General features: G+C 36.7%; 1 protein-coding gene across 1 annotated transcript in view; it reads right to left on the bottom strand.

Annotated features, from left to right (window-relative positions):
• The window catches only part of KCNH5 (potassium voltage-gated channel subfamily H member 5), a 244634-nt gene that overhangs the window by 205151 nt on the left and 12202 nt on the right, over positions 1-27281 (bottom strand). Inside the window, exons 2-4 of the mRNA XM_006096025.3 lie at positions 21566-21689; positions 11398-11504; positions 6719-6847 (exon numbers count right to left, since the gene is read on the bottom strand). Of these exons, the coding sequence (XP_006096087.1) occupies positions 6719-6847; positions 11398-11504; positions 21566-21689 (360 nt within the window). The remainder of the gene's footprint in view (positions 1-6718; positions 6848-11397; positions 11505-21565; positions 21690-27281) is intronic.

Raw genomic sequence — 27281 nt, 5'->3', positions numbered from 1 at the left:
TGATCATTCATATGTTCTATTCATGCACATATCAGTGGTTTCTAGATTTTTCACTGTCACTACAATGACACAGTGAATTTCCTTAGACCTATCCTTCTGTGCTCTTGGACACGTCTAGAACTGCTTATGTTATTAGATAAATTAGTTCATTTGATCTGTCACCAACCCCCACGGTACAAACTTTGAAAAAGTTGAGCAGCCACACTGTCTAGGTCAGAGGGAAAAAAAACACATCAGCAGTTCTAACTTCTCCCAGAGATATATTTACTGATCTCACCTTTACAGAGACCTAACTGTGTGACTGATTATTCAGCACAGTTCGCTGATGTTACTTAGACGTGGTCGATACAGGATAATGTGAACAGACAGATGAATATGAAGAGCCTAATAGTTGCTCTGTAAGTTGTTCATGGTATTATGAGAACATTTGTTCTCCTAAAAGCTCAGAATGCCAACTCCTTCTTAATAAAACATTAGTTTAGCTCTATTGGGTTGCAATTAACCTCTATGTCATGGACTGCTTAATCTTAAAAATAAAAGGAAGTTGCAGAGGCAGTTAAATCAATCTACTGGACTGCAACACAAGATTCTAATCCATAAGAAAAAAAGCTTAGGTAAACAATTATACTCTTGGCCAAAGAGACTACATGGTATAATTACTCATATTTCATCTGTTGTTTCCTCTCTAAAGAAAATCATTGGCTTCCCATGGGGGAAGATTGCTATTTTTGCCCTTATTTTCATCCTACAGAAAATTTTTGTCTCAATTATTGGCACAAAGATGCCATAACTATTTGGCACAGGACATTTCACACTGCAAGTGTTTTGGCAATTTTGGAATCTGTTTGAAAATACTGTACAGTATAAATGGGCAGAGATTTGAGCCATCTCTTTTAGAACACATATGGCTAATCAACAGAATGGATTTCTTGGCTGTAATGTTCCCCCTTTGTATTATTATAAATGATGTATTGAGTACCACTGACTGATTACCTGAGCAACAGTTCCAAGACCTCAATACCAGGAACAAAAGATAACAAAAACACTTTGCCCCCTTGTATTATTTTCAGTAAATTCTGTTGATTCAAAACAGTAAAATTCTGTCAGAACCCATGTATTCTCAACTTGTGCTTATTTTGGTTTGAGTTGTGTTTTTTGTTGTTATTTTGTTTTGTTTGTTAAAAAGAAGAGCAGGGGGGAAATACCATTAAGGTGAAAAAGTTGTAGGGAAAAATGGACATCTTTAAACCCAAACAATAAGTTTCCACTGGAAAGAATGAGTCAGCACCGTGCCATAGAGATGACATGGGATTGGAAATCAGTGAGACTTGGGTGTCAGGATCTTCAACAGTAAAATGAGATAAGAACAGTCGTTTCCAGAATTATAGAAATGTGCGATAAAGACTATAAAGTTCCTGCCACATTTTAACTACTTCCTCCAAACTGCTTTCCTTCCTCTCCAATGGTTTTTGCTACCATCCATCACGGTATAAATCAAAGGTATTGCTGACATCACTCGGTGCCATTCATTTTAAAGGCAAAAATTAACTGAGCATGAAGTTTTGGTGATCATAAAATTCATTCTGAAGAAGAGCTACACTCAAATTAGTTGGCTGCTGTCAGTTTATAGTTACTATCCCAGATACCATTCAGAAAAAAAATTCAGATTTAGCCAGTGTATTCAAGTCTTTCAACCATATGTTTCTTGGTAAAAAGTACCAGAAGTAGGAGATTGATGTCAATCCAATCAATTTTGGCAAAACTTCAACAGACTCGGGCCCTTGTTCCAATCACGGCACCTTTTCACAATAAAAAGTTAAACGTCCTTGCTCTGGGATTAAAATTTGCATTCTGGTTTGCCAGCATGTGGATGCACTTGTCTTTCTGCATCCCAAAACACTATTTCCTAAATCCTCGGCAAATATTCTCAACCTACTCTCTTGCAAGCATCCTCAATTCCCTGACCTTCTGATCCTGCTCCCTGATCCTTGAGCTCCCTGATTCTTTTCATCTTACTCACCTGACCAAATTCTAACTCTGGTTAAATCCAACTCTTCACCTACTTCTATATCTGTACACCTTTGACCTAACACGGGTGGAGTAAAACACATAATTATGTTCACAGATACTAGTGAAACTCATGACTACTGGCCTCGAGTAGACATTAGTGCTGCTCACAAACCTGATAGATTGCCTTTGCCCACTCTCTTCTCCACACTCACAGATTACTGTTCATACCTACTCCTTTCTCCTCACACCTTTAACACTTCCTCACTCCTTTCCCATCTTTGCTCTCAATTGATAATCATGAATCCTACATTACTGAAAAAATAGAAACAATCAGAAGAAAACTTCCACTTTATACATATGTGTGTCTGTCCCACCCATTAGGAGATGAGGGAAGGAACTCTGTATTTCCAGGACCTAGAATAGTGCTTGCCCCATACTGTGTGCTCGACTTGTACTTTGGGGTTTTTTAATGAATAAAATAGATAAACAAGGAAAATAAAATAGTCCTAGAAGAGTCATGAAAAGGCTCATGTGAACACATTGCAGAGCAGTAGTTTTATTGCTTTACCCAGTGGCCAGAGAAGTTTCTATTGAACAAGTACAAAAAACATTTTACATAAATGTTAAAGGCACGCTTTAAAATTAAATACCCGTTGCATTTTGAAGTTATTTATTACATGTTCTTACAAGCTAATATCTTTTTAAAGAATTCTCGTGATTGGGCCACAAGCCTTAGAACAGAAAACACAAGAATTCTTGTGATCCGTCCTCAATGTGTTAAGTAACTCTGTTTAACCCACGGCTGAATGGAAAGTAATCTTGTCTCCAACCTCAATTCTTTAGCCCCAAATCATTTTGATATTGTGGTCTTATCACAAAATCTCATTTGCTGTTTCCCAAAAGTTCCATGGTCCCCTTTACTCAACTTAAAAGATTGAAAGATACAAATTTTGCCTAAGTTTCAAAACTTGCTTTCGCATACTGCTAGTTTTATAGCAATAGTAGGATGATTACTTCATGGCATAAATATTTTATCTCTGTTGAATCCTTCATATTAAATTTATAACTCGCATGAATAATAGAAAGTTACTCATATACACCATTCATAGTTACCTGTGCAATACTTTTTTCAGCAATCTGTTATGTACTTGAAAAGTGTGGAGGAGTCTCAAAAAAACGCCTATTCAAAATAAGCTCTTCCTCTAAAAATTCTGGCACTAGAGATAGTTGAATCCTTTCCACAATGGGGTCAGATTTTTCCTACAGAATCTAATTTGCATGTCTATCAAGCACTTAGTTCAAAATCAAGTGATCTGTGTTGTCTGGAGTTTATTCATTTTTTGTAAGAATGGATTATGCATTTTAAGAGATTGTACCTGACAAAGAACTCTGTGATTCTGATGTGCAAATGCAGAGATGAAGGTGGAGGCAGGAAAATGGAGACACATTAATTTGAAAAATAAAATTCAACCCTTAACATTAACACCCTTTCCCCCAATGTCATCAGAAAATGCTGCCAACTTTCATTTTCCACAGATAGGCTACAAAGTTACTGACACCACCTTTAATGTTCAGCAGATCAAAACTGTGAGAAAGTATTATACTCATTTTGGCCAACATTAGCTGTGCCTTGACATCACTTGGTGTAAATTAGAGAAAACAATAGGTATCATCAGCTCTTAGTTGTAGGTTCTTCATAGACATTCCCTTCTCAAGTTGATGAAGTTCCTCTCCATTCCTACTTCACTAAGAGTTTTTATCATGAATGGGTGTTGGGTTTTGTCAAATGCTTTTTCTATGCAAATTGATAAGGTCATATTATGTTTCTTCTTTAGCCTGTTGATATAGTGAATTACAATGATTGATTTTTAAATGTTGAACCAGCTTTGCATATGTGGACTAAACCCCACTTGGTCATTGTGTGTAATTCTTTTAATACATTGTTGTATTCTCTTTTGTTGAGGATTTTTGGATCTATATTCATGAGAAATATTGGTCTGTAATTTTCCTTTCTTATATTATCTTTTTCTGAGTTTGGTGTGAGGGTAGTGCTGGCCTCATAGAATGAGAAGAGTTCTCACTACTTCTATTCTCTGGAAGAGACTATGAATTTGACAGTAACACCATCTGCACCAGGCATTTTCTTGTTTGGGAAGTTTATTAATTTATTTAATAGCTATAGGAAAATTCATGTTATTGCCCCTAGTGTGAGTTCTGATAGTTTGTATCTTCAAGGAATTGTCCCATTTTAACTAAATTACCAATGTGGTGGCTGTAGAGTTGTTTGAAGTATTTTTTTAATCTTTATTGCTGAAAGTATTACATATGCCCTCGTTCTTCCCCAACCTAGCTGCCCCCCCACACCCATTTTTTTTCAGTGCTTTAATGTCCATGGATGGCTCTTCTTTAATTTCTGATATTATTAATTTGTGCCTTCTCCATTTTTCAGGTTAGCCTAGCTAGAGGTTTGTTAACTTTAATAACCTCTTCAAAGAATCAGCTTTGGATTGTAGTGATTTTCTCTAATGTTTTTCTGTTTTCTATTTCATTGATTTCTGCTCTAAGATTTATTTACTGTCTTCAGCTTGTTTTGACTTAAGTTGCTCTTCTTTGGCTTCCTTTTCCAAGGTGGAAGCTTAGGTCATTAATTTTATATCTTTCTACTTTTCTAATATTTGCATATAATGTTATAAATTTCCCTCTAAGCACCACGTTTGTTGCATACCTCATATTTGATAAGTTGTGTTTTATTTTCCTTTAGTTCAAAATATTTTTTCTGATTTATTTTAAGGCTTCTTCTTTGACCCATGGTCTATTTAAAAATGTATTAATTTCCAAACATTTGAAATTTTCTAGCTATCTTTCAGTTACTGATTTCTCACTTAATTCCATTGTTGTCTAAGAATATACTTTGTAAGATTTCTACTCTTTTAAATTTATCAAGGTATGTTTTATGGCCAGAATGGGATCTACCTAATGAACACTCCATTTAAGCTTGAGAAGAACAGGTATTCTGCTGCTATTGGATGAAGAACTTTGAATTTTCAAACAAACAAATGAGCATAATTAGAAAATTATTCCATTAGAAAACTAATATATTAGAAATACATTTGGCCCTAACCGGTTTGGCTCAGTGGATAGAGCGTCAGCCTGCAGATTCAAGGGCCCCAGGTTCAATTCTGGCCAAGGGCATGTACCTTGGTTGCGGGCACATCCCCAGTGGGGGGTGTGCAGGAGGCAGCTGATCGATGTTTCTCTCCCATCAATGTTTCTAACTCTCTATCCCTCTCTCTTCCTCTCTGTAAAAAGTCAATAAAACATTTTTTTAAAAGAAATAACATTTGAATTTATCCTAAACTTCCTAGACACTGGGTATATGAGTAAAGGCATAGGAATAGGTAGGACAGGTCCAAATGTGAATGCTTTATTCATTCTTTCAGGAGATGATTTAATACACACATTTTCAGAAATTCAACAGTGGATTGATTTATATCATGCTTTAAATGATTTGCACATTGTAAAATATTCCTTGCAATTTGATGCTAACCAGAAACTGAGCAGCTATAGTAATATACACGTGATTTTATCTGCAGGAAATAAGAGCAATGCAATTTCTCTACAATTATGATTACAGTTGGAAAGATTAAAGCTTTTATGCCAATTTTTTTAAGATGTAAGAAATGCAATGTTTGCCAAATGCAAAAAGGAAGACATTTAATTTTTAGTCTTCTAAGAGATTATTAAACACATTGCATAAAAACTTTTCCTAAGGGTTTCTTAAATTCTTCATTTATTACACCAATTTCTAATTTAAACATAATTGAAAAGAATAAAATGAGAGCAAAGGGAGTAAAATCCCATGCCACTGACTACTATTTTCTATAGCAGTCTCTCTGAATATAGTCAATAAGATTCCGATGAGAATGTTTTCATTTTCTAGCCACTCTCTTGATAACAAAATTATTCTTTACATAATCTAGCAACATCTATCCAAGAGAATCTACAACAACCCAATTTTTAAAAGGTGAAAAGTAACCCTAGCCAGTTTGGTTCAGTGGATAAAATGTCAGCCTGTGGGCTGAAGGGTCCCACGGGGTTCAATTCCTGTCAAGGGCACATGTCTGGGTATGAGGCTAGATCCCCAGTAGGGGGCGTGCAGGAGGCAGCAGATCAATGATTCTCTCTCATCATTGATGTTTCTATCTCTCTCTCTCTCCATCTCCCTTCCTCCCTGAAATCAACAAAAATATATTTTTTTAAAAATAAATAAAAGGTGAAAAGTAACCTGAAAAAGTCAATTAATCAAACTCTAATCAATTTAGCAAAAATTAATCAACTGTGTTCCAGTAAGATTTCACCCAAGCCATCTCCCAAGTTATAATTTTTGTTTCTAAAACTCACCGTGTTATAAGTTGCTGAAACTCCCCTTACATCAATCCTAAATTAATAATGTTCTGAGAAATCTCTTCTTTATGTCTTTTTTCAATTCCCCTTATTATAATTTAAGTAACTGTTATCTCAACTTGCTATTTCCATTCAAAAATATGATTGAAAATGATCCAGACAATGACTAGTATGAATGTGTAAGAGTCATGGAGTACAATTTTATTTTTGAGTTCAACCAATAGATTTTGTTAAAATAATAATAACAATAATATATTTAAAAGACAGCCTAATTCTTAAGTGTAGTAATTCCTTTGAAAATTACCTTTTGTTGAATCATCCTCTATTGGCTGTTTGAACAATGTAATATCCTTGAAAGTGCATAGGAACAAGACCACCTTTTCATGTTCATTTCTTATTGGTGCAATTTGCATATAAAACCAAACAGGAGTTCCTGGAAGAGAAAGAAAGGACAACAGAGTGTGGCAAAGCCTCAGCAATGACTTGGTCTCCTGCCTTTCCTCTTCCTTCAGCTGCCAACTGCTACGCCAGGAATTAGCACCAATACAATAGTATTTTAACTGCTAAAAATTATTCAAGAAAACTTTAATTTTGTATCAACTACCAGTTGCTCAAATTTAACAAACAGAAGGAAATAGCTAAAAAACATATATGCGTGGGGAAGGCCTGGGATGGGGCAGGAGTTGGGTGGAGGGGGGCAAAAAGGGAGAAAATGGGAGACGTCTGTAATACTGTCAACAATGAAAATAATTACATTAAATTAAATAATTTAAAAAGGACATATATGCATATACCATGGACACAGGTAATAATTTGGTAAAAGCCAAGGTATGGGGTAGGCAGGGGAGGGTAGAGGTGGGCAAAGGGGGAGAAGAGGACTTCTGCAATAATGTCAACACTAAAAAATTTTTAATAAAAGAATAATGATAATAATAATAAATTTATACACATATTTTTCAACACAAAATATCAAAACTTGAAAGTAAAGCCCAGGGTGTCATTTCACAACGCGGGAGCACAAAGGCAATCTCGCTACTGAAGTGACACAAGCACTGCTGCTCTGGCCAGCTTCCTTTAGAGTCTCACCAAGTGTGGCCACTCCCAGGGGCTTCTCTTTGTCACTTTGAGAAGTGCTTCCACTTGACTTCAACAGTATACCTGGTAAGTATTCCTCTGGGAAGAACATCTGAAATGCTGGGATAGACTTCTAAGATAGCTCGATGGCTTTGACTGTACCCCCACATCAGAGACACTAAGGCTGGTGTACGCAGAGCTCTACCTGACGCCTTTAAAACAACGTTAAAGGGGGAAAAATTATCCCCAGCCCTTGAGAGACTCAGGTGTCTTTATGCGCCACTGCTTCCTACCTCCCTCCCTCAAAGCAGGAGGCTGGACTCTCACCAGGTTGTTCAAACAGTGGCGCTTGCAGACCACGGAGGACAGTTTCGTGCTTAAGTTCTGGACCAATCAGAACTGGCATTATGTCAAATAAATATCTGAAGATAAGAGAAATGACTTCAAAGGAGTAATTATCCATTAAACAATAAAACACTGAAGGAATGTTCCATCAGAATCAAAAAGACTTATTTTCCATCATGTTAGCTCGAAGCCACAGTGCAGTAAAGCCTCCCCAAATATTCTGCCTTAAAGACATGAAAGCCTTTGTCAGGTGTGAGGTGAAGTACAGGTGAACTGTGCAGCTATGAATAGTCTCTAGGTGAGACTTGATAGCCTATTGGTGGCTACCAATGAAAACCAAATAAGAAGCGCCACCATACTGTGGCCAAAAAAAAAGAAAGAAAGAAAGAAAATCAACCACATAATAATGTCACCATAAAAGGGAGTTTGTCATTTAGACAAGAAGTTCAAGAAGCCAGAGAATCTCCCAGCTAGTTAGAGTCCCAGGTTTAATGCTGTCAGGCATATACCTCAGTTACAGGCTCAGTTGTGGCACCTGCAGGAAGGAAGCAAGCAATCGATGTGTCTCACACCCATGTTTCTCTGTCTCTCCTCCTCTCTTCAACTCTCTCTAAAAATCAGTGAAAAAAAAAATCCTCGGGTGAGAATTAACAAACAAACAAAAAGAAGTCAGAGAATTAAAGAGAGGAGATTTCTATGGGAATACTCAGTTTAGACAACCAGGTTCTTTGCAACACCAGGTGGCCTATGAAAAGACGTGGTCCCTTCCAAAATGACTACAGGATGAGGCAGGGATCTCAGAAACAATTACACCATCTTCCAGAGAGGCTTGTTCTTTGTTTTCTGATTCTGATTTTACACAATGTGTCCGGGGACTGTGAGTGATAAGCAGTTTTACAAATCACCAGCCCCAGACGCCAGAGACACATGGCCTATGGCTGTTACAACATAGTGAGCTTGCAGCAGCAGGGTCATAAACAAAGGGAAAGGGGCATTAAGCATAAGCTGATTTCCAAGGTCTGTTGGAAATCTGAACAGAAAGAGATGATGTTACAGCTCATATCTATGAAAACAGCAACAATTCAAATTGTGGTAGAGAGTCAGAGCTATTTTTTTAAATTGCTTTCAGATATCATGGTGGACTTTTTTCAAGTTGAAGTACAGGTCATACTTCTGCAAGCAGGCTGAGTACTTGCTGAGTGGTTGTTGAAATATCCATATTCTGAATTTGACGGGGTTATCTGGGAGGGCCAAGCAGAGAGGCCCATAGCTGCTGGAAGGTCAAGGCAGAGCCCTGGCATTGATTATTGGGAATGAACCCAGATATCACAGTTCTGCCCTTTGGGTAAGAGCCATTTTCAGTCATCATCTCAGAGCCACTTTTTCTTTTCCAACAGTAGAAACAGCCCCCTGCTAATCAGAGCCATGGGCCTAAAGAATAGAGGTTGCAAACTGAAATGTCAATCGTGACACATGTTAAATAGGATACCTCAATCTCCTCACTGGCAAAATGGTGTTTAACCTAATTATTTAATGAAAGTAATGGGAGGTGTTGGCATTCAGGCATCCCCAAAGCCGTTTTCTACAGACATGTGACTTTTCCTTTTAACATTTTTAAAAGTCACACGAATACACTCTTTTCAGCTGATATTCAAAAGCTTCAGCTAACTATTTACAAGATTTTTTTAAAGCTGCTTTTAAGTATAGTAGAACTCCATTATAGTACATGGATAATATCTTTCCTTCATATTAAAGGGGGAAAACTCAATGCATATGCTGCACAGATGAGAGGAGCTTTAATCTACAGTGCTATGTGCTCTGTCTCTTACTAGCTCTAAGCAGAAATCTAAACATACATAGATACTTATCTGAAAAGAACCAGACACGCCTGAACAAAGGTCAGATAATTATTTCAAGCCATTAAAGTAAAGCAAACTATCTAAACCACCTCAAAAGGAGACTTTTGGAAATGCCAAATTCGATTCATTGCTCGCATGATTTAAAGGATATAAACAAACAGGATTTCCACTAAGGTATTTTTGAGAAACTCAGAAACTATGAACTTGCCTCTGATGTTTCAAAATCAGGCAAAGATCTGTTTATTTTGCTTAAATGTCAGAATGAAATAATATGAAATATTCTTAAATGATTTGCTAAACTTGAGACATATCTAAGTCATTTAAGGGATAACAGTACTATATGAAAATGAAAGGGGATTGGGGCATAAGAATCTACTATGAATTGTCAATATGTATTTGGACCTGGTGGGGGGAAAAAAAGAACAGAAAACACCTGACATTTCTCTTGAAGAGGACAGAGCTGATCATTCACAATGGATTGTTTTCTAGGTGACAAGCCAACAGACATTTGGGTATGACTTCAGAGAAATACCTCTCAGCCTTGATTCTAAAATGAAATATAAGATGTTAAGACATTCCCTAGGTAAAATCACTAAAGACTAATGTTCCATTACCAATGCACTACTGTGCTGTGGTTATCCCTATGCTGGTCTGTTAATTAAAAAAGAGAAACCTAAGTTTAGTTCCAAGTAGTCCACAGAGAACAAATGTTTGAGGTAAAGTGGAGAGAATAAATTATGCTCCACAAGGTCCAACAGACACTGAGCATGGAGCAAGTATTTCCTGTTGCAGTTAGAATGTGTCCCAAACTGCACCTATTTCCACTGAAGATGATCATTGGCTTTGCTATCATGTACTATTAACACTAAATAAATGAATCCATCTTGTGAAGTGACTGTTCATTTTGAAACAGAAAAATCAATTTGCAAAAGTAGCAAAAAGGAATAAAAGTAAATAACTATTCAAAGAAAATGAATTAGAAGGGAGTCTTGGCTGACTAATGTCCTAGTCGGTTTTTTGTTTGGTTGGCTTATTCCTCCAAACTCTGGTGGAGAGTCCAGACCATGATGTCTTGTGTGATTAGAGAATAGATAACTGAGCACTCACAAAGCTCATCCTAGAGAATAGCTCTCAAAATATACCTGATGTGAATGGCCTGTTCTAAAGGTTTAATAATAATAATAATAATGGTTTAAAAAATAAAATAATGACTACTTCCACTAGTTACACACAAAAGAGCTTGAGTCCAGCAAAAGGCTATATTAGCAGATTCACCTCAAGTAGATAGCCTATATTCACATGTTACCTATGTATTTATAGAATGGTAATCAGATATCCAATGATGCTAATCACCTTTTTCTTTAACCCTACAAAAAATGAATAAATTTCTGTCATTTTAAATTCCTGTCACATAACTATAAAATCATAATCATGAGTATTAATTACAAAACATGTGCCACCATACACGCACACACACACACACACACACACACACACACATCTAAAATGCACCATGCTTTTCCTCCATTCCTCAACAGGTTGCTTTTCATAGCCAGAATCAATTATTAATTTTCCTATCTAATTTTACTTGCCAAGAGAAGGAACAAAGTTTTATATTCTCTCTACACTATAGCTCAACTACTACTTACCAAAACATAACATTAATAAAGAGTTGGCACATCTTATTGATAATTTAGATACCTACTGTTTTTCTTGTACAGAAGAACTTCAAAGCAGTTTGACTCGTAGTTGTCAAAAGTTTGCCTGACTTTCTCAATCGTCTTCTTGTCAGTCAATTCCCCGTACATAAAACTGGGGGGAAACAATCCATTTCAGTTTTGTGTTGCTTTTAAAATGCTACATAAAATCATATCGTTGTCTTTGTTGATTAAGTAATCAAATTTAATTACAAAATATAATGTTGCTCCCACAAAGTGAACTAAAATATTTATACCATATTTTTGTCATTATTGTTAAATTTGTTGCTAAAAGCTAGCATTAGAAGTTATTCCAAACTTACAGAAAGAGAGCAAAAAGCAATCCTCACTTTACACAGTTCATATATGTACAGATTTTTATTACTATGGTGTAGTTAAAGAACATCAGTTTCCCAATAGCACCATTCATATTTCAGTTACTAAGGAATATTAACTGAATAATCACATAATGTTTAGACTTTAATGTTAGCTCTTCAGTCTACAAATCACTGGTGAATAACAGATAACACATCATAATCGGTGACCAATCACCTCGATTTTTCAAAACTGTGCATTGGTCACTGTGCATCTGTTATTCAATTCACACACAGAAGCAGAGCACGTTACATATGTTGCCTCCTTGTTTCTCAGTGATAAATCCACATGACATTTTATAAAAATGGAAATTGAAAGCAGGAATTAGCCATCAAATATTAAAGTCCATCAAGAAGTGAAAATCATAATGCTGAAAGTGAATTTGGATCAAACATAAACAAGGTTAGAGAAGAAAAAGATGAATGTGGGAATGTTGACATTATTGCCATTGAGAGACTCTAGATATGCAGCCAGAGGAACTGAGTGAAGGCGAACTTACCAACATAAATCACAAAAGTGATTGGGATGAAAGGATCAAGGGTTCCCAGAGAAAGTGATGCAAATTAAAAATGAAAGAAAGAAAGGAAGGGAGGGAGGGAGGGAGGGAGGGAGGGAGGGAGGGAAGAAGGCTTCACATTAAAGAAACCCAGGAGATAGTTCACAATAGTGTCCGTGGGAGAAAAAGGGAGTTAAAGTTGATTTAAACTTAAAAAGGATTATTAACATTTGCAAAGAGTTAGGGAAAAAATGCTCTCTTTATGTCGTGAGTTATATTACAAGTGATAGGTTTTACAAAGAAATGAAACACTTTAATTTAATGTTCTGAATCATGGTATACTAAATATTACTTTTCCAATTACTTTTATTTCTATGTATTTATAACCAATAGAAAGAGAGTTTTCAATGTTTTGACACTGTTAAAGGTCATAGAACAATCATAATTTTTCCATTGAGTATTAAGATAGTATTACATCATTTCAGCTTGCAGTCTTTTTTTATCTCCTGTGTACAATGAAACGTGAAAAGTTCATATTACACATATAATATACTGTCATTTTCATCATTTATGAGGATTTTTTAAATACATACAACTATGGCTAATTGGAGGAAAACTGAAGGAGGCATATATAATTACTATGGTTAAAGAAACATAGAAAACAGATTAAAGAGTGAACTTCTATATCCCACAAAATTGTCCTAATATTTGAAATTATCTATTTTTCTAAAAGAAATTCACCAGAAGTCTGATAATCTATAAAAACAGAATTTAGCCAAGGACTACAAGCCTCTAAAACTCTGTTCCCAGTGCTTTCACAATCATCAGTTGTTCATCTAGTTTTAGATACACAGTTAACATAATTGTCTAGATCATTTCTTCCAACAGGAAGGAATCTGTGAGCTACTACTAGATACCTTGAATACGTTTTTGAAAACTCAAGTATATCTTTATGATTGTTTTTGTTCCAGTTTTCAATGACTTAGCCTGTTGGCCAGAGGCAAATCCAAGTGTGGTAGGCCTGAAGCTTATACAATTTTAGGGCCACCTTTAAGGAAAGGAAAAATATATAAAACAAAATTAGGCACAGAACCTTAAACAACACCCACTCACAGGAGGGGCCCCTGAAGTTTAAGATTCATTATCCTCATGGGAAAACTGCCCCTGAATATATCAATCTGGGAAATTTACAACTTGAAAAGCAATTTGTTAGCAAGATCCATCAAAGACTGGCAGGATTCAATAGCAATGCCATATCTCTAGAAATTAGAAGTAACTCAGGCCAATCTCACGGTAACACTAACCTACACAACTAGAATTTTAGAAACTAAGAAATGAAAGGAAGTAGATGTAGCAGACCAAAAAATTGCCCTGGCAATTTTCATCCTGCATTTTCAATTATAATATTTCTATCTTTTATTTTTAAAAGATATTTTAGTGTTGTTATGACAGTAAAATAAATGAGAATCTCATAATAAAATAACAGACTCTAACTCCTTAATCTCACAGCTGAACTAACAAAGGAAATTTCAGTGCCTGCCTATAAGATGGCATTGAAAAGCCACTGCTCCTGTCTAAAGCCTGGGTTTCAGCTCATGTGAGTCTTATGAAAATCTCCTGAAGGCATTATAATTAAATTAGAATACCTCAGTTAAAAAGTCCCACCCTCCAAAATTAAAACATCAGTTTAATACTGTCAATAATATTTTTACAGACAGGTGAACCTTTCAATCAACCATTTTTTTAAATAATAGTAATGATAATTGACTGTTTTTAATCTAAAAACTCTTTAATATAAAGGAAACATTAAGAACAAAAAATAATTATTAAGCTAACTAAATGTTTGTGGTCTTAAGAAACATAAAAGAAAAAGCATTTTACTCCTATTACTAAATGTCAGGGTTCTATAGTTCAATAAACCAAAACACAATATTCACAACTGGTCACCAGAAAAACTTGGAGGGAAATTTGAATATTATAATTGAAAATGCAGGATGAAAATGCAGGATGAAAATAGGATAATAATTTGAAAAATAAACTCTAACAGGATTGAAAATTAAGGTACAACTTAAAAAAAGATTGTTTTGAAAATTGATGTAATAATACCACTTACAACACACATTTGATTCAGCTAAAAATCTGAAGAGAAAATGCAAACCAGCAATTTTTCAAGTAAACTATGAAAATTCCATAATATATTCTTCATCATTTTAGCCCTCCCAAAGCTAAAATCTCTTATCCTAAGAACGCAAAGGCATTTTAAGAAAACAATCCCACACTATTACAATCTGAATACTTTTTTGAGTCTTTTGACTCTTACGTAGTTCCACTGATATTATAAATGACTTCTACAACTGCACTGTTTATTTTATTGGAGGGGAAAATGCAACGCACAGAAGCAATCTGTCTCTGCTATAACACTGAGCAGTAGACATATAATAGAAGCACTGCACTTGCAGGACTATGGTTCACAATAAAGGGATAGAACCCCTCTGATTCTTCATTTCCTCATCAGTAAAATGATGATGTTAACTCAACCCAGAGAGTGAGGTCTAAAAGCATAATGCACATGAAGTTGCCAATTAGAATGTGTGGTACAATGGCTGAGTGATTGCTGGAATGCTTCTAATGAGTGGGGTTAGAAGGCCACTCCAGCCCCAACCACCCTCCCTTGTGTCCCTACAATTCTAGGATGGGGTTGGGCCACACCTGCTAATGGGCAAGGTCACTGAGTCTTAAAGGGGATGCACATCATTTTGTGTCTTCTTTTTTTGCTAACCCATGAGGCTGAAGCATAAACTCACCCAGGACCTGCTCCTGGATTATCTGGCCACTTCTCTTGCCACACAACTAAGTGGTGGTAAGATCTGGTCATGAAAGTAAGGAAGAAATTTTCCTCCGGCCTGGCCTAACCCATATCCAGCTTGCCTAAGCAGGTGTCAATATATCTTTCATGTATATTCTGTCCTAGGAAACTTCTGGGGTCAGGTGACTTCGGTTTATAGCAGCATTTACTATTTATTCTTGGATCCCTTGTTCTGCCATCAAAATCTCACAAATAAGCCTCATTATGAGAACTCACAGTAAGAATGGCTAAAATGTTGATAGACTTTCAAGGGGCAAAGGAACTTCCAAACTAAAAAAGAATGTACAACCTCATCATGAGTTCTGCCATCTAGCTCAATCTGTTAATGACTGAACAATGTTCCTGAACTAAAATACCTCATTCAGTCACCACTAGAAAATAATACTATCTACAGTGTGTGTTGTTCACAGGCTAGCAAATGCTTCATCACAGATTGACTTAATGCAGTCAGCTGACAAATGTGGTCCTCAGCTCAGAACCAGCCACAACAGTGAAATCATCACCAAGTTAATGGAGGATGGGCTGAGATCTATAGCCCAGGAGTCAAAAAGAAGCTTGTGAGGGAGAGTAGAAGGAGAATTTAGAAACAAATAAGAACACAGCTCTCAAAATCTCAGAGATAATTTTGGAATAAACCAAAGCATTATTTTGTATCATAGATTGTAACCAAAATGTTTCACAGCCCATTAAGTTATATGGGTTTAGAAGGATTCAGATAGTCATAAAGAGTCGACCCGTGACATGTAATTGAGGGAAGGTAGGGATAGCCCTGGACATCTCTAACTCTTGGAGCATGAGCATCACTGAGGCCCCTGGCTCTCCAACGCTTCCCCTCAGTGCCACTGTGTGCAAAGCAGAGACCGCAGCCAAATGGAACCAGACTGACTGAGATCCATCATGTGTAATGTGCTCATATTGGCTGAGATTATCCTGTGTTAATAAAACTACCTGTGAAATACATCCAATAAAGTGTCTCTTAATACCTCTGCTTCTTTCTCTAATTTGATGCACGGACAAAGAATTATTAGTGGGCCCTTCGAGGAAAACAAAATGATTTTGAAAGCATCTATCCACTCCAATCCTCCCCACCTACGTGATTGCTCTTCTCACCCCTCTATCCTAAAAACAACAGATGGGCCTTTAAAGTTTCAGGTTAATAAAAGATTAAAATGCTGATGTGGTTTCTACCTAGCCTGTGATAGTGTGTCTCGAATGTCAGGGTTTCCTAGGGCTCATGAAGTAAGATCATATGCTTTAGATCCATTTCCCCAAAACCTACAATCTCCATTATACATGCAATATGTTTTGTGTCCTTCAATAAACATCCAAATAATCCAAAGGCTTGAAATGCAATTATTACACAATAAAATGGGCTAGACTTTAAATTCTAGGAACCCTAAAGTGTCATGAGAATTTTTTCAATTTTAGTTATGAGACAGTACATAGCATACATCATATGTATTAAAATAGAAATTTAGATGCTACTATGAAGTACAAGGATGTAGGGAAACTGAAACCCTCACTCATGGCTGGTGAGTTTGGAAACAGAAGGCCACTTGACAGCAATCTGAGAGCAATTAATGTACAAATCCTATATACAGTCTACTATCCAGTGATTCTATTTCTGGACAAAGACAGACAACTTCTCACGTGGGGCCACAAGAAGATGTGTATGAGGATGTCTATCTCCAAGTAGTTTGAGACAGCAAAATGTCAGAAGTTGGGGTTCATGACTAATAAAATAGATCAATAAAATTAAGGCTATGAAGACACAGGAGCACTACACAACAAACATAATGAAATAGGATATCATATATAGCAACATAAAAAAATCTCAAAAACACGCTTGCCAATGTGGCTCAGTGATTAGAGTGTCAGTCTGCAAACCTGAGGATCTCAGGTTCAATTCCCAGTTAAGAGCACGTCTCTCTCACATCAATATTTTGCTCTCTCCTCTCTCTCTCTCTCCCCTTCCCCCATCCCTCACACTCTCTCTAAAAATCAATGGAAAAAATATCCTCACTCTTCCAATGAGGATAAAAAAATTCCCAAAAACATAATGTTGAGTGAAAAAAGTAAGAAACTATAAATCTTATTGCACAGTATGAATTGCCTGGGTCTTAAAAACAAGCACAAAGCAACAACATTTAAGAATACACATATTTAATAAACAAATAGAAGACAGATTAGAAAGACATACAATAAACACACTTTGAGTAACTAAAAGAGGACAAGGGATGTGATCAAAGGGAAAAAAATAAAAGAAAATTTAATAAAATAGAGAACTTCCCAGAGGGAGTATAATGATAATATTGAGACAAACTGAAGAGTATGTTTCATTAGATTTTGTGCATCTGGTCTAATGGGGGAAGGGTTGGAAAGGAAAAAAATAAGAAAACAAAAATAATACATATTAGCCTCTTCATATTGTAAACTTACAAATTGCTATTGTTATTTTCCCATAAAACATTTCATATTTGAACAATTAAACAATAAAACCTGGAATCTTTACCCAGTTGCTACTTTAATCCATCTAATGCAAGTTGTATATAGAGATGATTCTTTTCTTTCCAGAATACAAAGTGTCATATTTTTTCTACACAAACTGACACTCACGGATTTGTAGTTTCTTATTCTTCTATCATTGATAATGATAATCAATAAAATTCTTTGAATTATTTATAAGGCTATCCTCATTGTCAAATTATTTATGTCTATATTCAATTGGAATTCAGTTATTCCAAAACACTACAATAACTTTTAGCCATTAACACTGCAGTTCTAAACGTGTATATAATTTTCTTCTTTCCTCCTTCTGTTTCCTCTGTCTCATATTCAAAGGCTTTCATAGATTTACATAGGGAATAAAAAATAAAAAGCTATATGGCCTGGCCAGTGATTGAGTGTCGACCCATAAACCAGGAGGTCATGGTTTGATTCCTGGTCAGGGCACATGCCCAGGTTTTGGGCTCAATCCCCAGTAGGGTGCATGCAGGAGGCAGCGGATCAATGTTGATGTTTCTATCTCTCTCTCTCCCTCTCCTTTCCTCTCTCTCTCTGAAAATCAGTAAAAACATACTATTTAAAAAAAGAATATTAACATTTTGAAAATAGTCTCTAAAAACAGTGAACAGAGCTTGGGGCAAGACATCTTCCCACAATGAAAAATGAAAAAGCATAACATAATCCAAAGCTCTCTGCTCCCTCGCCCAACTTAAATACCGTAACACTTGGGATGAAATACAATGAATAAAAGCATGTTATATGGAGGCATGTGAGGTCTAGGTTGGGGTTTATTGCAAAACAAGCCAATCTAATTCAACAAATGCTGACACAAAACACTGAGCTGTGTCCTGCAGTGCATGCAAAAGTGAGCAAGATGGAATCCTTACTTTTGACGCATTTATAATCTGGCACTGGTGCTAGCAAGGAAAAAACAATTCTTTTAGAAGATAAAATATGCTAATACTGTATAATATGCCAGCATTTTTAAGTGAAATTTCTGTAGAAAAAATTGCACCTGCCAAAGAAAACAGGCTGGGGGTGGGGGGCCGAGGGGGGCAGGTGTGGAGGCATAGATACATGGGAAGCATGGACTTCACAATAGATCCACATAGAACAAGAAAAATGACAACAGAAACAATAGCAATAAAAACCCAAGGGAAAAGGAAAGTTAGTTAGTTTAAGGCCAGATGATAATGCCACATGATGAACTAATGGGAGTCATAGGAGGGAAACCATATCTTGTTGAGAAAATCATAAATACCTTCAGGCACCTGAAATAGACATGGGTATGATGATGGGATGTCTAAAGTCCAAGAAGAGGAAATGGGTATGGGAGCATCTATATTCCCTAGAATTTTCTATGGAGCCTGTTCCACAGGTAACATCTAGCATAAAACTAACCTTTTTCTACCCTAAACCCTTCTAAGACATAAGGGAGACAGATGTTCAATACAAACCTTAACCTCCCAGAAGTTACAACACACAGCTTAGCAAAATTGCTAGCCCAAGAGCTAATATCTACCCAACAGATAAAAAGGCACAAAAGTCATCAGTACTACTGAGTTTTTCAATAAGGGGCCATAGTTTTTCATCAGCCTGTTTACCAATTTCATACCAGAGAGTGAAGATTTGATATGAGAACGATTTAATAGAGAAAAAAGAAGACGGTTCAACAGATTATTTCTCAAATCTAGATAAGCATCAGAACCATCTGAGCTGACAGTTAAAAGTACTTATCCCTGCCCCCCACACACCCACCCTGGGTGATTCTGGTTCAATAGGTTTGAGGTGAGGTATGAGAATCTGTGTTTTGTAAAACCTCTCTAAGGGATTCCTATGTGCAGCCAGGTTTAGACTCGTGGTATCAATGAAATCCTTGCCTTCTGTGAAGAAGCAGTATGAACAGGAGTGGGCAAAAGTAGGTTTATAATTGTTCGTTTGGAAAATGACATGCGGGTTATGGTTATTATAATAATAGCTTTATTAACTCAAAAGAATGTGGCAACTCTGAGTGAGTGACCATGGACAAATCGCATAACAAAACTCCACCTCAGTTTTCCTCTCTGAAAAACAAACGATTTGGAATAGAAAATAATTCAGATCACTCACAGTTCTAAAATAACACGATTTTGGTGCTTAGTTAAGTGAGATCTTTAAAGAGAAATTAGCTCAAGGGAAACACATCCCATCTCAGTATTGAAATATTGTGAAAAGTTGTCAGTTCTAAATTGGTTCCTTATATAGAATTTCCTTTTCTTTTTTATGATCTTTTTTGCAATACACTCTTTAAGCTCACAGATATGGCATATTTTGAAAGAATTCTTGTAAATACAAATGCCAGAATCTGTTTTACGTAAGTCAAACAAAATAGCAATGGTACAATGTACCAACATTACAAAGTATGTATGATTTACACAGCGTCTAAGAACTTTATTTTGATGTTCTTTGAGTGTTCATGAGCCATGTCCTACTTGATTGGGAATTGTTTCCCCTACTTTGTTCAAGACAGTTTTAGCGCCCATCAGTGTTTCCCTGAGGTAGGATGCTCCTTTGATCACTCGGCACTTCAGATAGTTCCTGGCTCATAATAGGTTGGCAAAAAATATTTATTGGATGAATTCATACATTCACATACATGCAAAAATCCTTCTCTCTGCAAAAGTTTTCACCAATGGCTCTTCAGCTGTATATTTCTACTGACAATTTAGTCTCCTTAATATTTTAATATAATTTTTACCCTATAGTTTTTACATGTGAGTAAATAGGTTTTGGTACCAATTCCAGTGTGTGTGGTACAAGTGGGAGGGTCTCCACATCAACAACAAGCAATTCTTGGGACACCAGCTGGGGGTCCTATGATTCAACTCAATCACAACACTATCTACCCTGAAATAGCTAGCATCAGATTCCATGGGTTAAAAGACAGCCCCCCCGCCACACTCACACACGTCAGGTGCCACTAGTCACAAGCCCTGGTTGTCACCTGTACTTCTAAGGACAGGCTATAAATCAGAGGTTCCCACAACCTCCTCCTTGGATTTGATTAACTTGCTAGAGCAGCACACAGAGCTCAGAGAAACATTTTTCCTATTTAAAAAGGATATAACTCAGGCAGAGCCAGATGGGAGAGATGCAAGGAGCAAAGTATGGAGAAAGAGTGAGGAAGTGAGGAACACATCACTCTCCCAGCACCTCCAGATATTCACCAATCAGGAAGCTTGTCCTTTTGAATTTTTATGGAGGCCTCATGACTTAGTTTCCACTGATTAAATCATTGGCCACTAGCATTTGATCAACCTCCAACCCCTCTCTTAGATGATGGGGGTTGGGGATACTAAAAGTTACCTCCCTCTAGTCATGTGGTTGGTTCTCCTGGCACCCAGCCCTCAACCTCAGATTATCTAAGGCAGCGGTTCTCAACCTGTGGGTCATGACCCCTTTGGAGGTCGAACGACCCTTTCACAGGGGTCGCCTAAGACCATCTGAAAACACATATATAATTACATATTGTTTTTGTGATTAATCACTATGCTTTAATTATGTTCAATTTGTAACAATGAAAATACATCTTGTATATCAGATATTTACATTACGATTCATAACAGTAGCAAAATTACAGTTATGAAGTAGCAACGAAAATACTTTTATGGTTGGGGGTCACCACAACATGAGGAACTGTATTAAAGGGTCTCGGGATTAGGAAGGTTGAGAACCACTGAAAGGGCTTTCCAATAGTCACCTTATTAACATAACAAAAGGCACCTGTATTGTTCTTAATGCCAAGCCTTTTTGGAGCTCTGTGCCAGGACTTAGGTTGAAGACCAAACATATATTTATTATAAATCACTATATCACTGTTTAAATCAGTTTAATCCTTTTAGCCACATTCAACATTAAACTTCAGAAAATGCTCCTGAGCTGTTCTATTACCTACCTGCAAGTGCTGCTTTTCTGCATGACGTCAGCTCGATGATACCCAGAGAGTTTGCAAAAACCGTCATTACTATAAACTACAGGCCAATCCACAATCTGGGCATTTCCCAGTAAGAAACTCGATTCTGAAGAAGAAAGAAAAAAAGGAAGTTTTTAGCTTCATTTAGCAATGTACTTCTTTCAAGTAATCAAAAAAACAAATTCATAAAGATAGACAAATGCTACTATGCTTTTCTATGGTACAAATAATAAAACCTATTCTTGAAACTGACATAATGAGTTTAGCATGATCATCAAATGAGATCTGTAATAAGTACAAGATCTGTATACAAACTAAAAACTTCATTGAACAGAAAAGCCAGTTTATGTAATACCTCTTTCTGTTCAAGTATACTCTAAGCTATGAAAACAAAGTATGGTTAATATTAAAAATGTTAATTACTATAATAATTATACCTAAAAAACAGGTTAATTTATTAAGATTGGGGCTACTGTCACTTCTCCACAAATTGAGAATATTGGACTTGATAACAGAGGCAAACTTGGATGATTCCTCCAAAAATTCTATTAATATAATTTTGGACATGATGGGATAAATTCGATTAATCTTAAAAAGTCTAATTTAAAATAACATTAAAGAGTTCTTTGTTAAAATAAAATTATTTAAAGATGTTATTTTCAACCATATGGTACACAAAATTTGGAAACTCTCTTTAGTCTAAATAAAGAACCATCTTTGATCTATTTTGCATAAAGAAGTGGTTTTCTTTATGTATAAAAATTAATATAAAAATAATACCTTTTGATATCAACCTTGATTAAAGGTCCAATAGTCTTAGGCAATAACTTTAGCAATATTTAGTCTGAATTAAAATTAAAATAATATTAAGATATAAAAATGAAAAATATTTTAAAGTAAATATTTTAAAGATTACAACTTTTAAAAGGAATACTTCACTTCAAAATACTCAAAATATCTACCTGAAATTAACTCTTTTGAACTTATATTCAGAGTAGTGTACTAAAAAGATAAATTAACTTATGAATAGAGAACTTTAAGTTTAAATTCTGATTCACAGTTCATCTTCATAAAAATCACAATGCAATTCAACATTACTAAGTAGCTGCTAAGTAAAGGGCACTATTCTGGGTCAGACAATTGGCTAGAATGGAGATCAACACACCATACCCCTTACTCTCAAAACACTTACATATTCAGTAAAACAATTATGTGACAACCAATTACAATTTAGCAGAATAGATGCTAAATCAAGAAGGACAAAATATGAAGGAAAATCTGTCGCAAGGCACTGAAAACCAAATAAAGGTAGGCAGAAACTGAAAAATACAAATCCTTGAATAAAAGGAGATGCAGTAAATGCGATATTCATTTAACTGTCCATTCCCCTGTGAGCACTTCCCAATTTGTACAATTCCTGAGTGAGAGATTTCAAGCAGAAAAGTCAAAGGTCATAATTTGGGGCTGCCAGAGCAGCTTAAAATTAAGGAGAATGCTTTGACATAAATCTATACATAAATTTACCTCAAATTCTTATCTGTTTATACACAGGATAAGACTAAGGAACTCAGGTCTAGAAATGACTAGAAGGCTAAAAAGCAGGCGGAAATTTCACAGCCTACCCAAGGCCACAAGACAAATTTCAGAGTTCATTCCTATCAAGCTAGAGAAGCTTTGTAAATTCCTCAAGATTTCCATTTAAGCCACAGAAGGCCATGCTTAGGAGTAGGAAAGAAGTCCCAGGATAAAGGTCTAAGTAAGATAAAAAATATAGACGAATGAATCTCAATCTCTCTCTCTCTCTCTCTCTCTCTCTCTCTCTCTCTCATCTCCTTCCCTCACATACACACACAAAGCCACACACACACACAGCTAAAATCATCGTCAAGGTGACCCACCAATAATTTAACTACCTGCTAAAATAAAATGCACCCCTCTTCAGAGGAAAAATAATTAAATCAAAAATCTCTACAATGTGTCACCCCAACAGCCAGTATACAATTAAAAATTATGAGGCATACAAAAAATAAAAATTAAAAACCAGAGAACTGTGACAACATTCAAGGGGGAAATAAGCAATAGAGTAAAGAGTTGATACTGGAGACAGAAATAATAAGATCCAGGCATAAGTATTTGTTTTGAAATCTTCTCTGTTGGTTCTTCTGCGTAGGCAGGGTGGAGAAGCTCTAATTTACTACCGCAACAATTCCTAAATGCTGGCAGCCACAAGAGAATCAAAAATACAGATTGTTAAACTCTAATGCAGGCATGTTGAACAGATTCCCTCTGGGTAGAACACAAAAAAATACAGGCACGGAGGAAAGTCTCATGCTCAGCCAGCTTTGGAAAACTTTAATCTAGTACCTTGCTACTCAACATGTGGACCTGTATCGCCTGGGAGTTTATCAGCAATACAGAATGTGGGACCCACCCCCACCTGAATTTAGCAAGACCATCCGGTGACCCCAAGCTCATAAATGCACTCATCTTGTGCATCCTTTCCTTCCTTTTTATAAATGGGAAAGCAGGGCAGGAAAGTTAAAGGAAGGACTCAGCGAACTTGGGAAAAGGGTGTGTGGTGGGGGGAACACCAGAACCAGGCCTCACTGTCTAAGATTTGGTATTGTATCCCGCTATATTTCCCAACTGCTGTCTAAGCTTTTGTTTTGCTAAATATAAAAGAAGCACTTCCTTTTTACGGTGCTATTCCTTCAGACAATAAGAAAATAACCACATCAACTCAATACTTCTGCATATTATTTCCATTCCTAAAGGAGATCATATGCTCAATAATTCGGCTGATAGAAATTTCTGGAAGAAGATATGCAGTCAATGAAAGTCTGTGAATGTCTCTTTCCTGTCTACAACAATTCCAATAAAAGAATATTTTCCTTTGAGCTGCTCCAAAAATACCTGTATCTGACATGATTTGGACAGTTTTGTGGGTTTATTTTTGTTTTGCTTTTATGAAAACTGTGTGTTCCAATCCAGAAATTTCATGCACATTAACAATGGGGAGGAAGGTTAAATCTTTCTCCTCCTCCCTTTCCCACCCCGTCTTTGTTATGCAAATGGCCCCGGGGATATAATGCAGAACACTAGCACAGAGAAGTTTTAAGATATTTTAAGAAGTGCTAAGACATACAAAAGAATTCTAGAGTGCTGACAAAGAGACATGGAGTGCAGGTGAAGGGAAAGGACTCCACAAAAGACACCGAAATACTAAATAAAACACTTTCGCTCATTTAAATTTTCCCCAAGGTCTAGGGCGGCTTCCGAGGAAAGTCAACTGGATTTTCCCACTGACTGTCCTCACTTAGTCCTACTGTAGGGGAGCACCAGCCAGAAATGCACGGAGCCCCTCCAGCAGAGGGAAATGGAACCTGGCTCGGGGCTATATCAAGCTGCTCCCCCAGATCCCTGCTCCTCCAAGAGGGACTTAAGGGCAGGTGTTCAAGCTCCAAGTTACCCCAACCTCCACAATCCCCTGACTCAAAAAGCTACAAAATGCACATTCCAAAAATCAAGAAGAGAAATTTGAAGCTTAAAAGCAACACAATAAAATCCAGGTAGCAATAAAACCTAAAATTTTCTACAAGAGATTGGTGGAAGAGGGTATCTGGACAATGCTGACTGTCAAATATTCATTACAAAGTCAGGTTTTGGTTTGGGATTTTGGTTTTGTTTAACAACTTACTTTGTTTCTCAACTGAATGGTGCTCTTATTAAAATCTGAAGCTATGTTTTCTAATCCATGAGAACAAACTGACTAAGCTAATTGCCTGGCCTGGGTTATTCTTTTCTGAATGTCCGTAAGTAGAATCACCTCTGTACATGGCCACACTATAAGCTCCCTTGGGTTGCATTCTTTTTTACTTCAAGGGAATGAAAAGGAAGCTAGAGGACAAAGTAATGATGCAGGTGATCTCAACAAGCATCACTCCAATCTGGCTGTCTTCAGTTCTCCCCATCTCACGGAAATCTTCCCTACCTCAATCTATCAATTTATCCCCAAATGCTTGAGTCAAAACCCTGAAAGTTATCCTTATTCTCCCTCATTCATGACATCCAATATATCACTAAACCCTAATAATTCTGAGAGAGAGAGAGAGAGAGAGAGAGAGAGAGAGAGAGAGAGAGAACAAAAACATGTTTGATGCATCCATTTCTCTTCATCTCTACTGCTACCATCCCAGGCCATGCCACATTCATCTCTTGCCTGGACTATTGTCATAGTCTCCTAGCTGGTCCCCTATCATCCCTCCTTCTCCCTCCAATCCAACTTGTGGTTACACAACAGGATACCCTTCTGGTCAGATCTGACCACTGCACTGGGCTATATTATTGCAAAAGCCTGGCCCTGAATATCCAGGTCCCTAATTGATACCCACACCCTTGCTTCCCATCTTACTTTTCTTTTGTCCACTGCAATCCAATTGTACTGGCCTTTGAGCTTCACAAACTTAACCAGTCACTTTCTCTCTCTCCTTGTTAGATGATCAAATCAAATATAAATATATTCACATGTTTTCTCCTTGCCTGAAATCCTCCTCTGCCCGCTTACCATCTAGATACCTCTTACTTCAGGTCTCAATTTGGCACAACTTCCTTAGAAAGACCTTCTCCCACCATCTCCCACACAAAATTAGTCCCATTACACTTAATCACGGCACCTTCCCTCCTTTCCTCAAATTGCTTACACGATTTGTAATGATATATTTGATGTCAATTTTTTGAATGCCTGTCTTCCTACTAGATTCCAAGTTCCATGAGATCAGGGAACATGTCTGTATACCGGCAAATACTTGTTGCACAATCAAATCAAATATAAATATTCTGATTCCTATTTAAAGTCACATCACAATGAATAATTATTAGAGCAATGCTAGACATTGTCGGGAATATAAATAAGGACCATGCTAGATATTTTTCTTTGAAGAACTGACAATTCTTCAAAAAAAATAAAATAAAATACAAAAATAGCAGATTTCCCTGCACTCTGGAAACTTGTGGTTTTAAATCATGAGTATATATTATTTTTTAATCTTGTCTTCTGGGTGAGCTTTATCTATACATATATTTAAGTTTCATAGAACAGTAACAACAAAATAACTCCTGGGTTAAATAGAGTCTTGGCACATGTGGCTAAACAAAAGCATCCACAATTTATATGCCATGACCACATCCACAATGTTGATTTCTCAGAGGTGCATTGCCTTCTATTATATCAATAACAGAATAAAAGGCTGCTATCTTTCCTGTCCTTACAATACACCTGTACCCTAACATTCTACAAGAAAATATATATGACTAGAGGCCCAGTGTATGGATTCGTGCACTGATGGGGTCCCTCGGTCTGGCCTGCGGTGATTGGGCTGAAACCGGCCCTGTACACAGATTCGTCCAGGGTGTGTCCAGCCTGTCTCGCCCAGTCCCAATCGGCTGGACTCCAGCAGCAAGCTAACCTACCAGCCAAAGCATCTGCCCCCTGGTAGTCAATGCACGTCATAGTGACTGGTCGAACCGTGGAACGAACCAGTCGGACACTTAGTATATTAGGCTTTTATTATATAGGATGGTGTGTGTGAATGTGTGTGTGTCGACAGTGACACAGTGAGACTAATTATTATATAATAATATTGGCAACATTAGGCAGACCATCACTGTGGGAGTTTGAAATACGCAAAAAAAAATCTGT

This window comes from Myotis lucifugus, unplaced genomic scaffold, assembly GCF_000147115.1.
Source record: "Myotis lucifugus unplaced genomic scaffold, Myoluc2.0 scaffold_166, whole genome shotgun sequence".
Lineage (NCBI taxonomy): Eukaryota > Metazoa > Chordata > Mammalia > Chiroptera > Vespertilionidae > Myotis > Myotis lucifugus.
The sequence above is the reverse complement of the archived record's forward strand: the minus strand, read 5'-3'. Positions and strand labels throughout refer to the sequence as shown.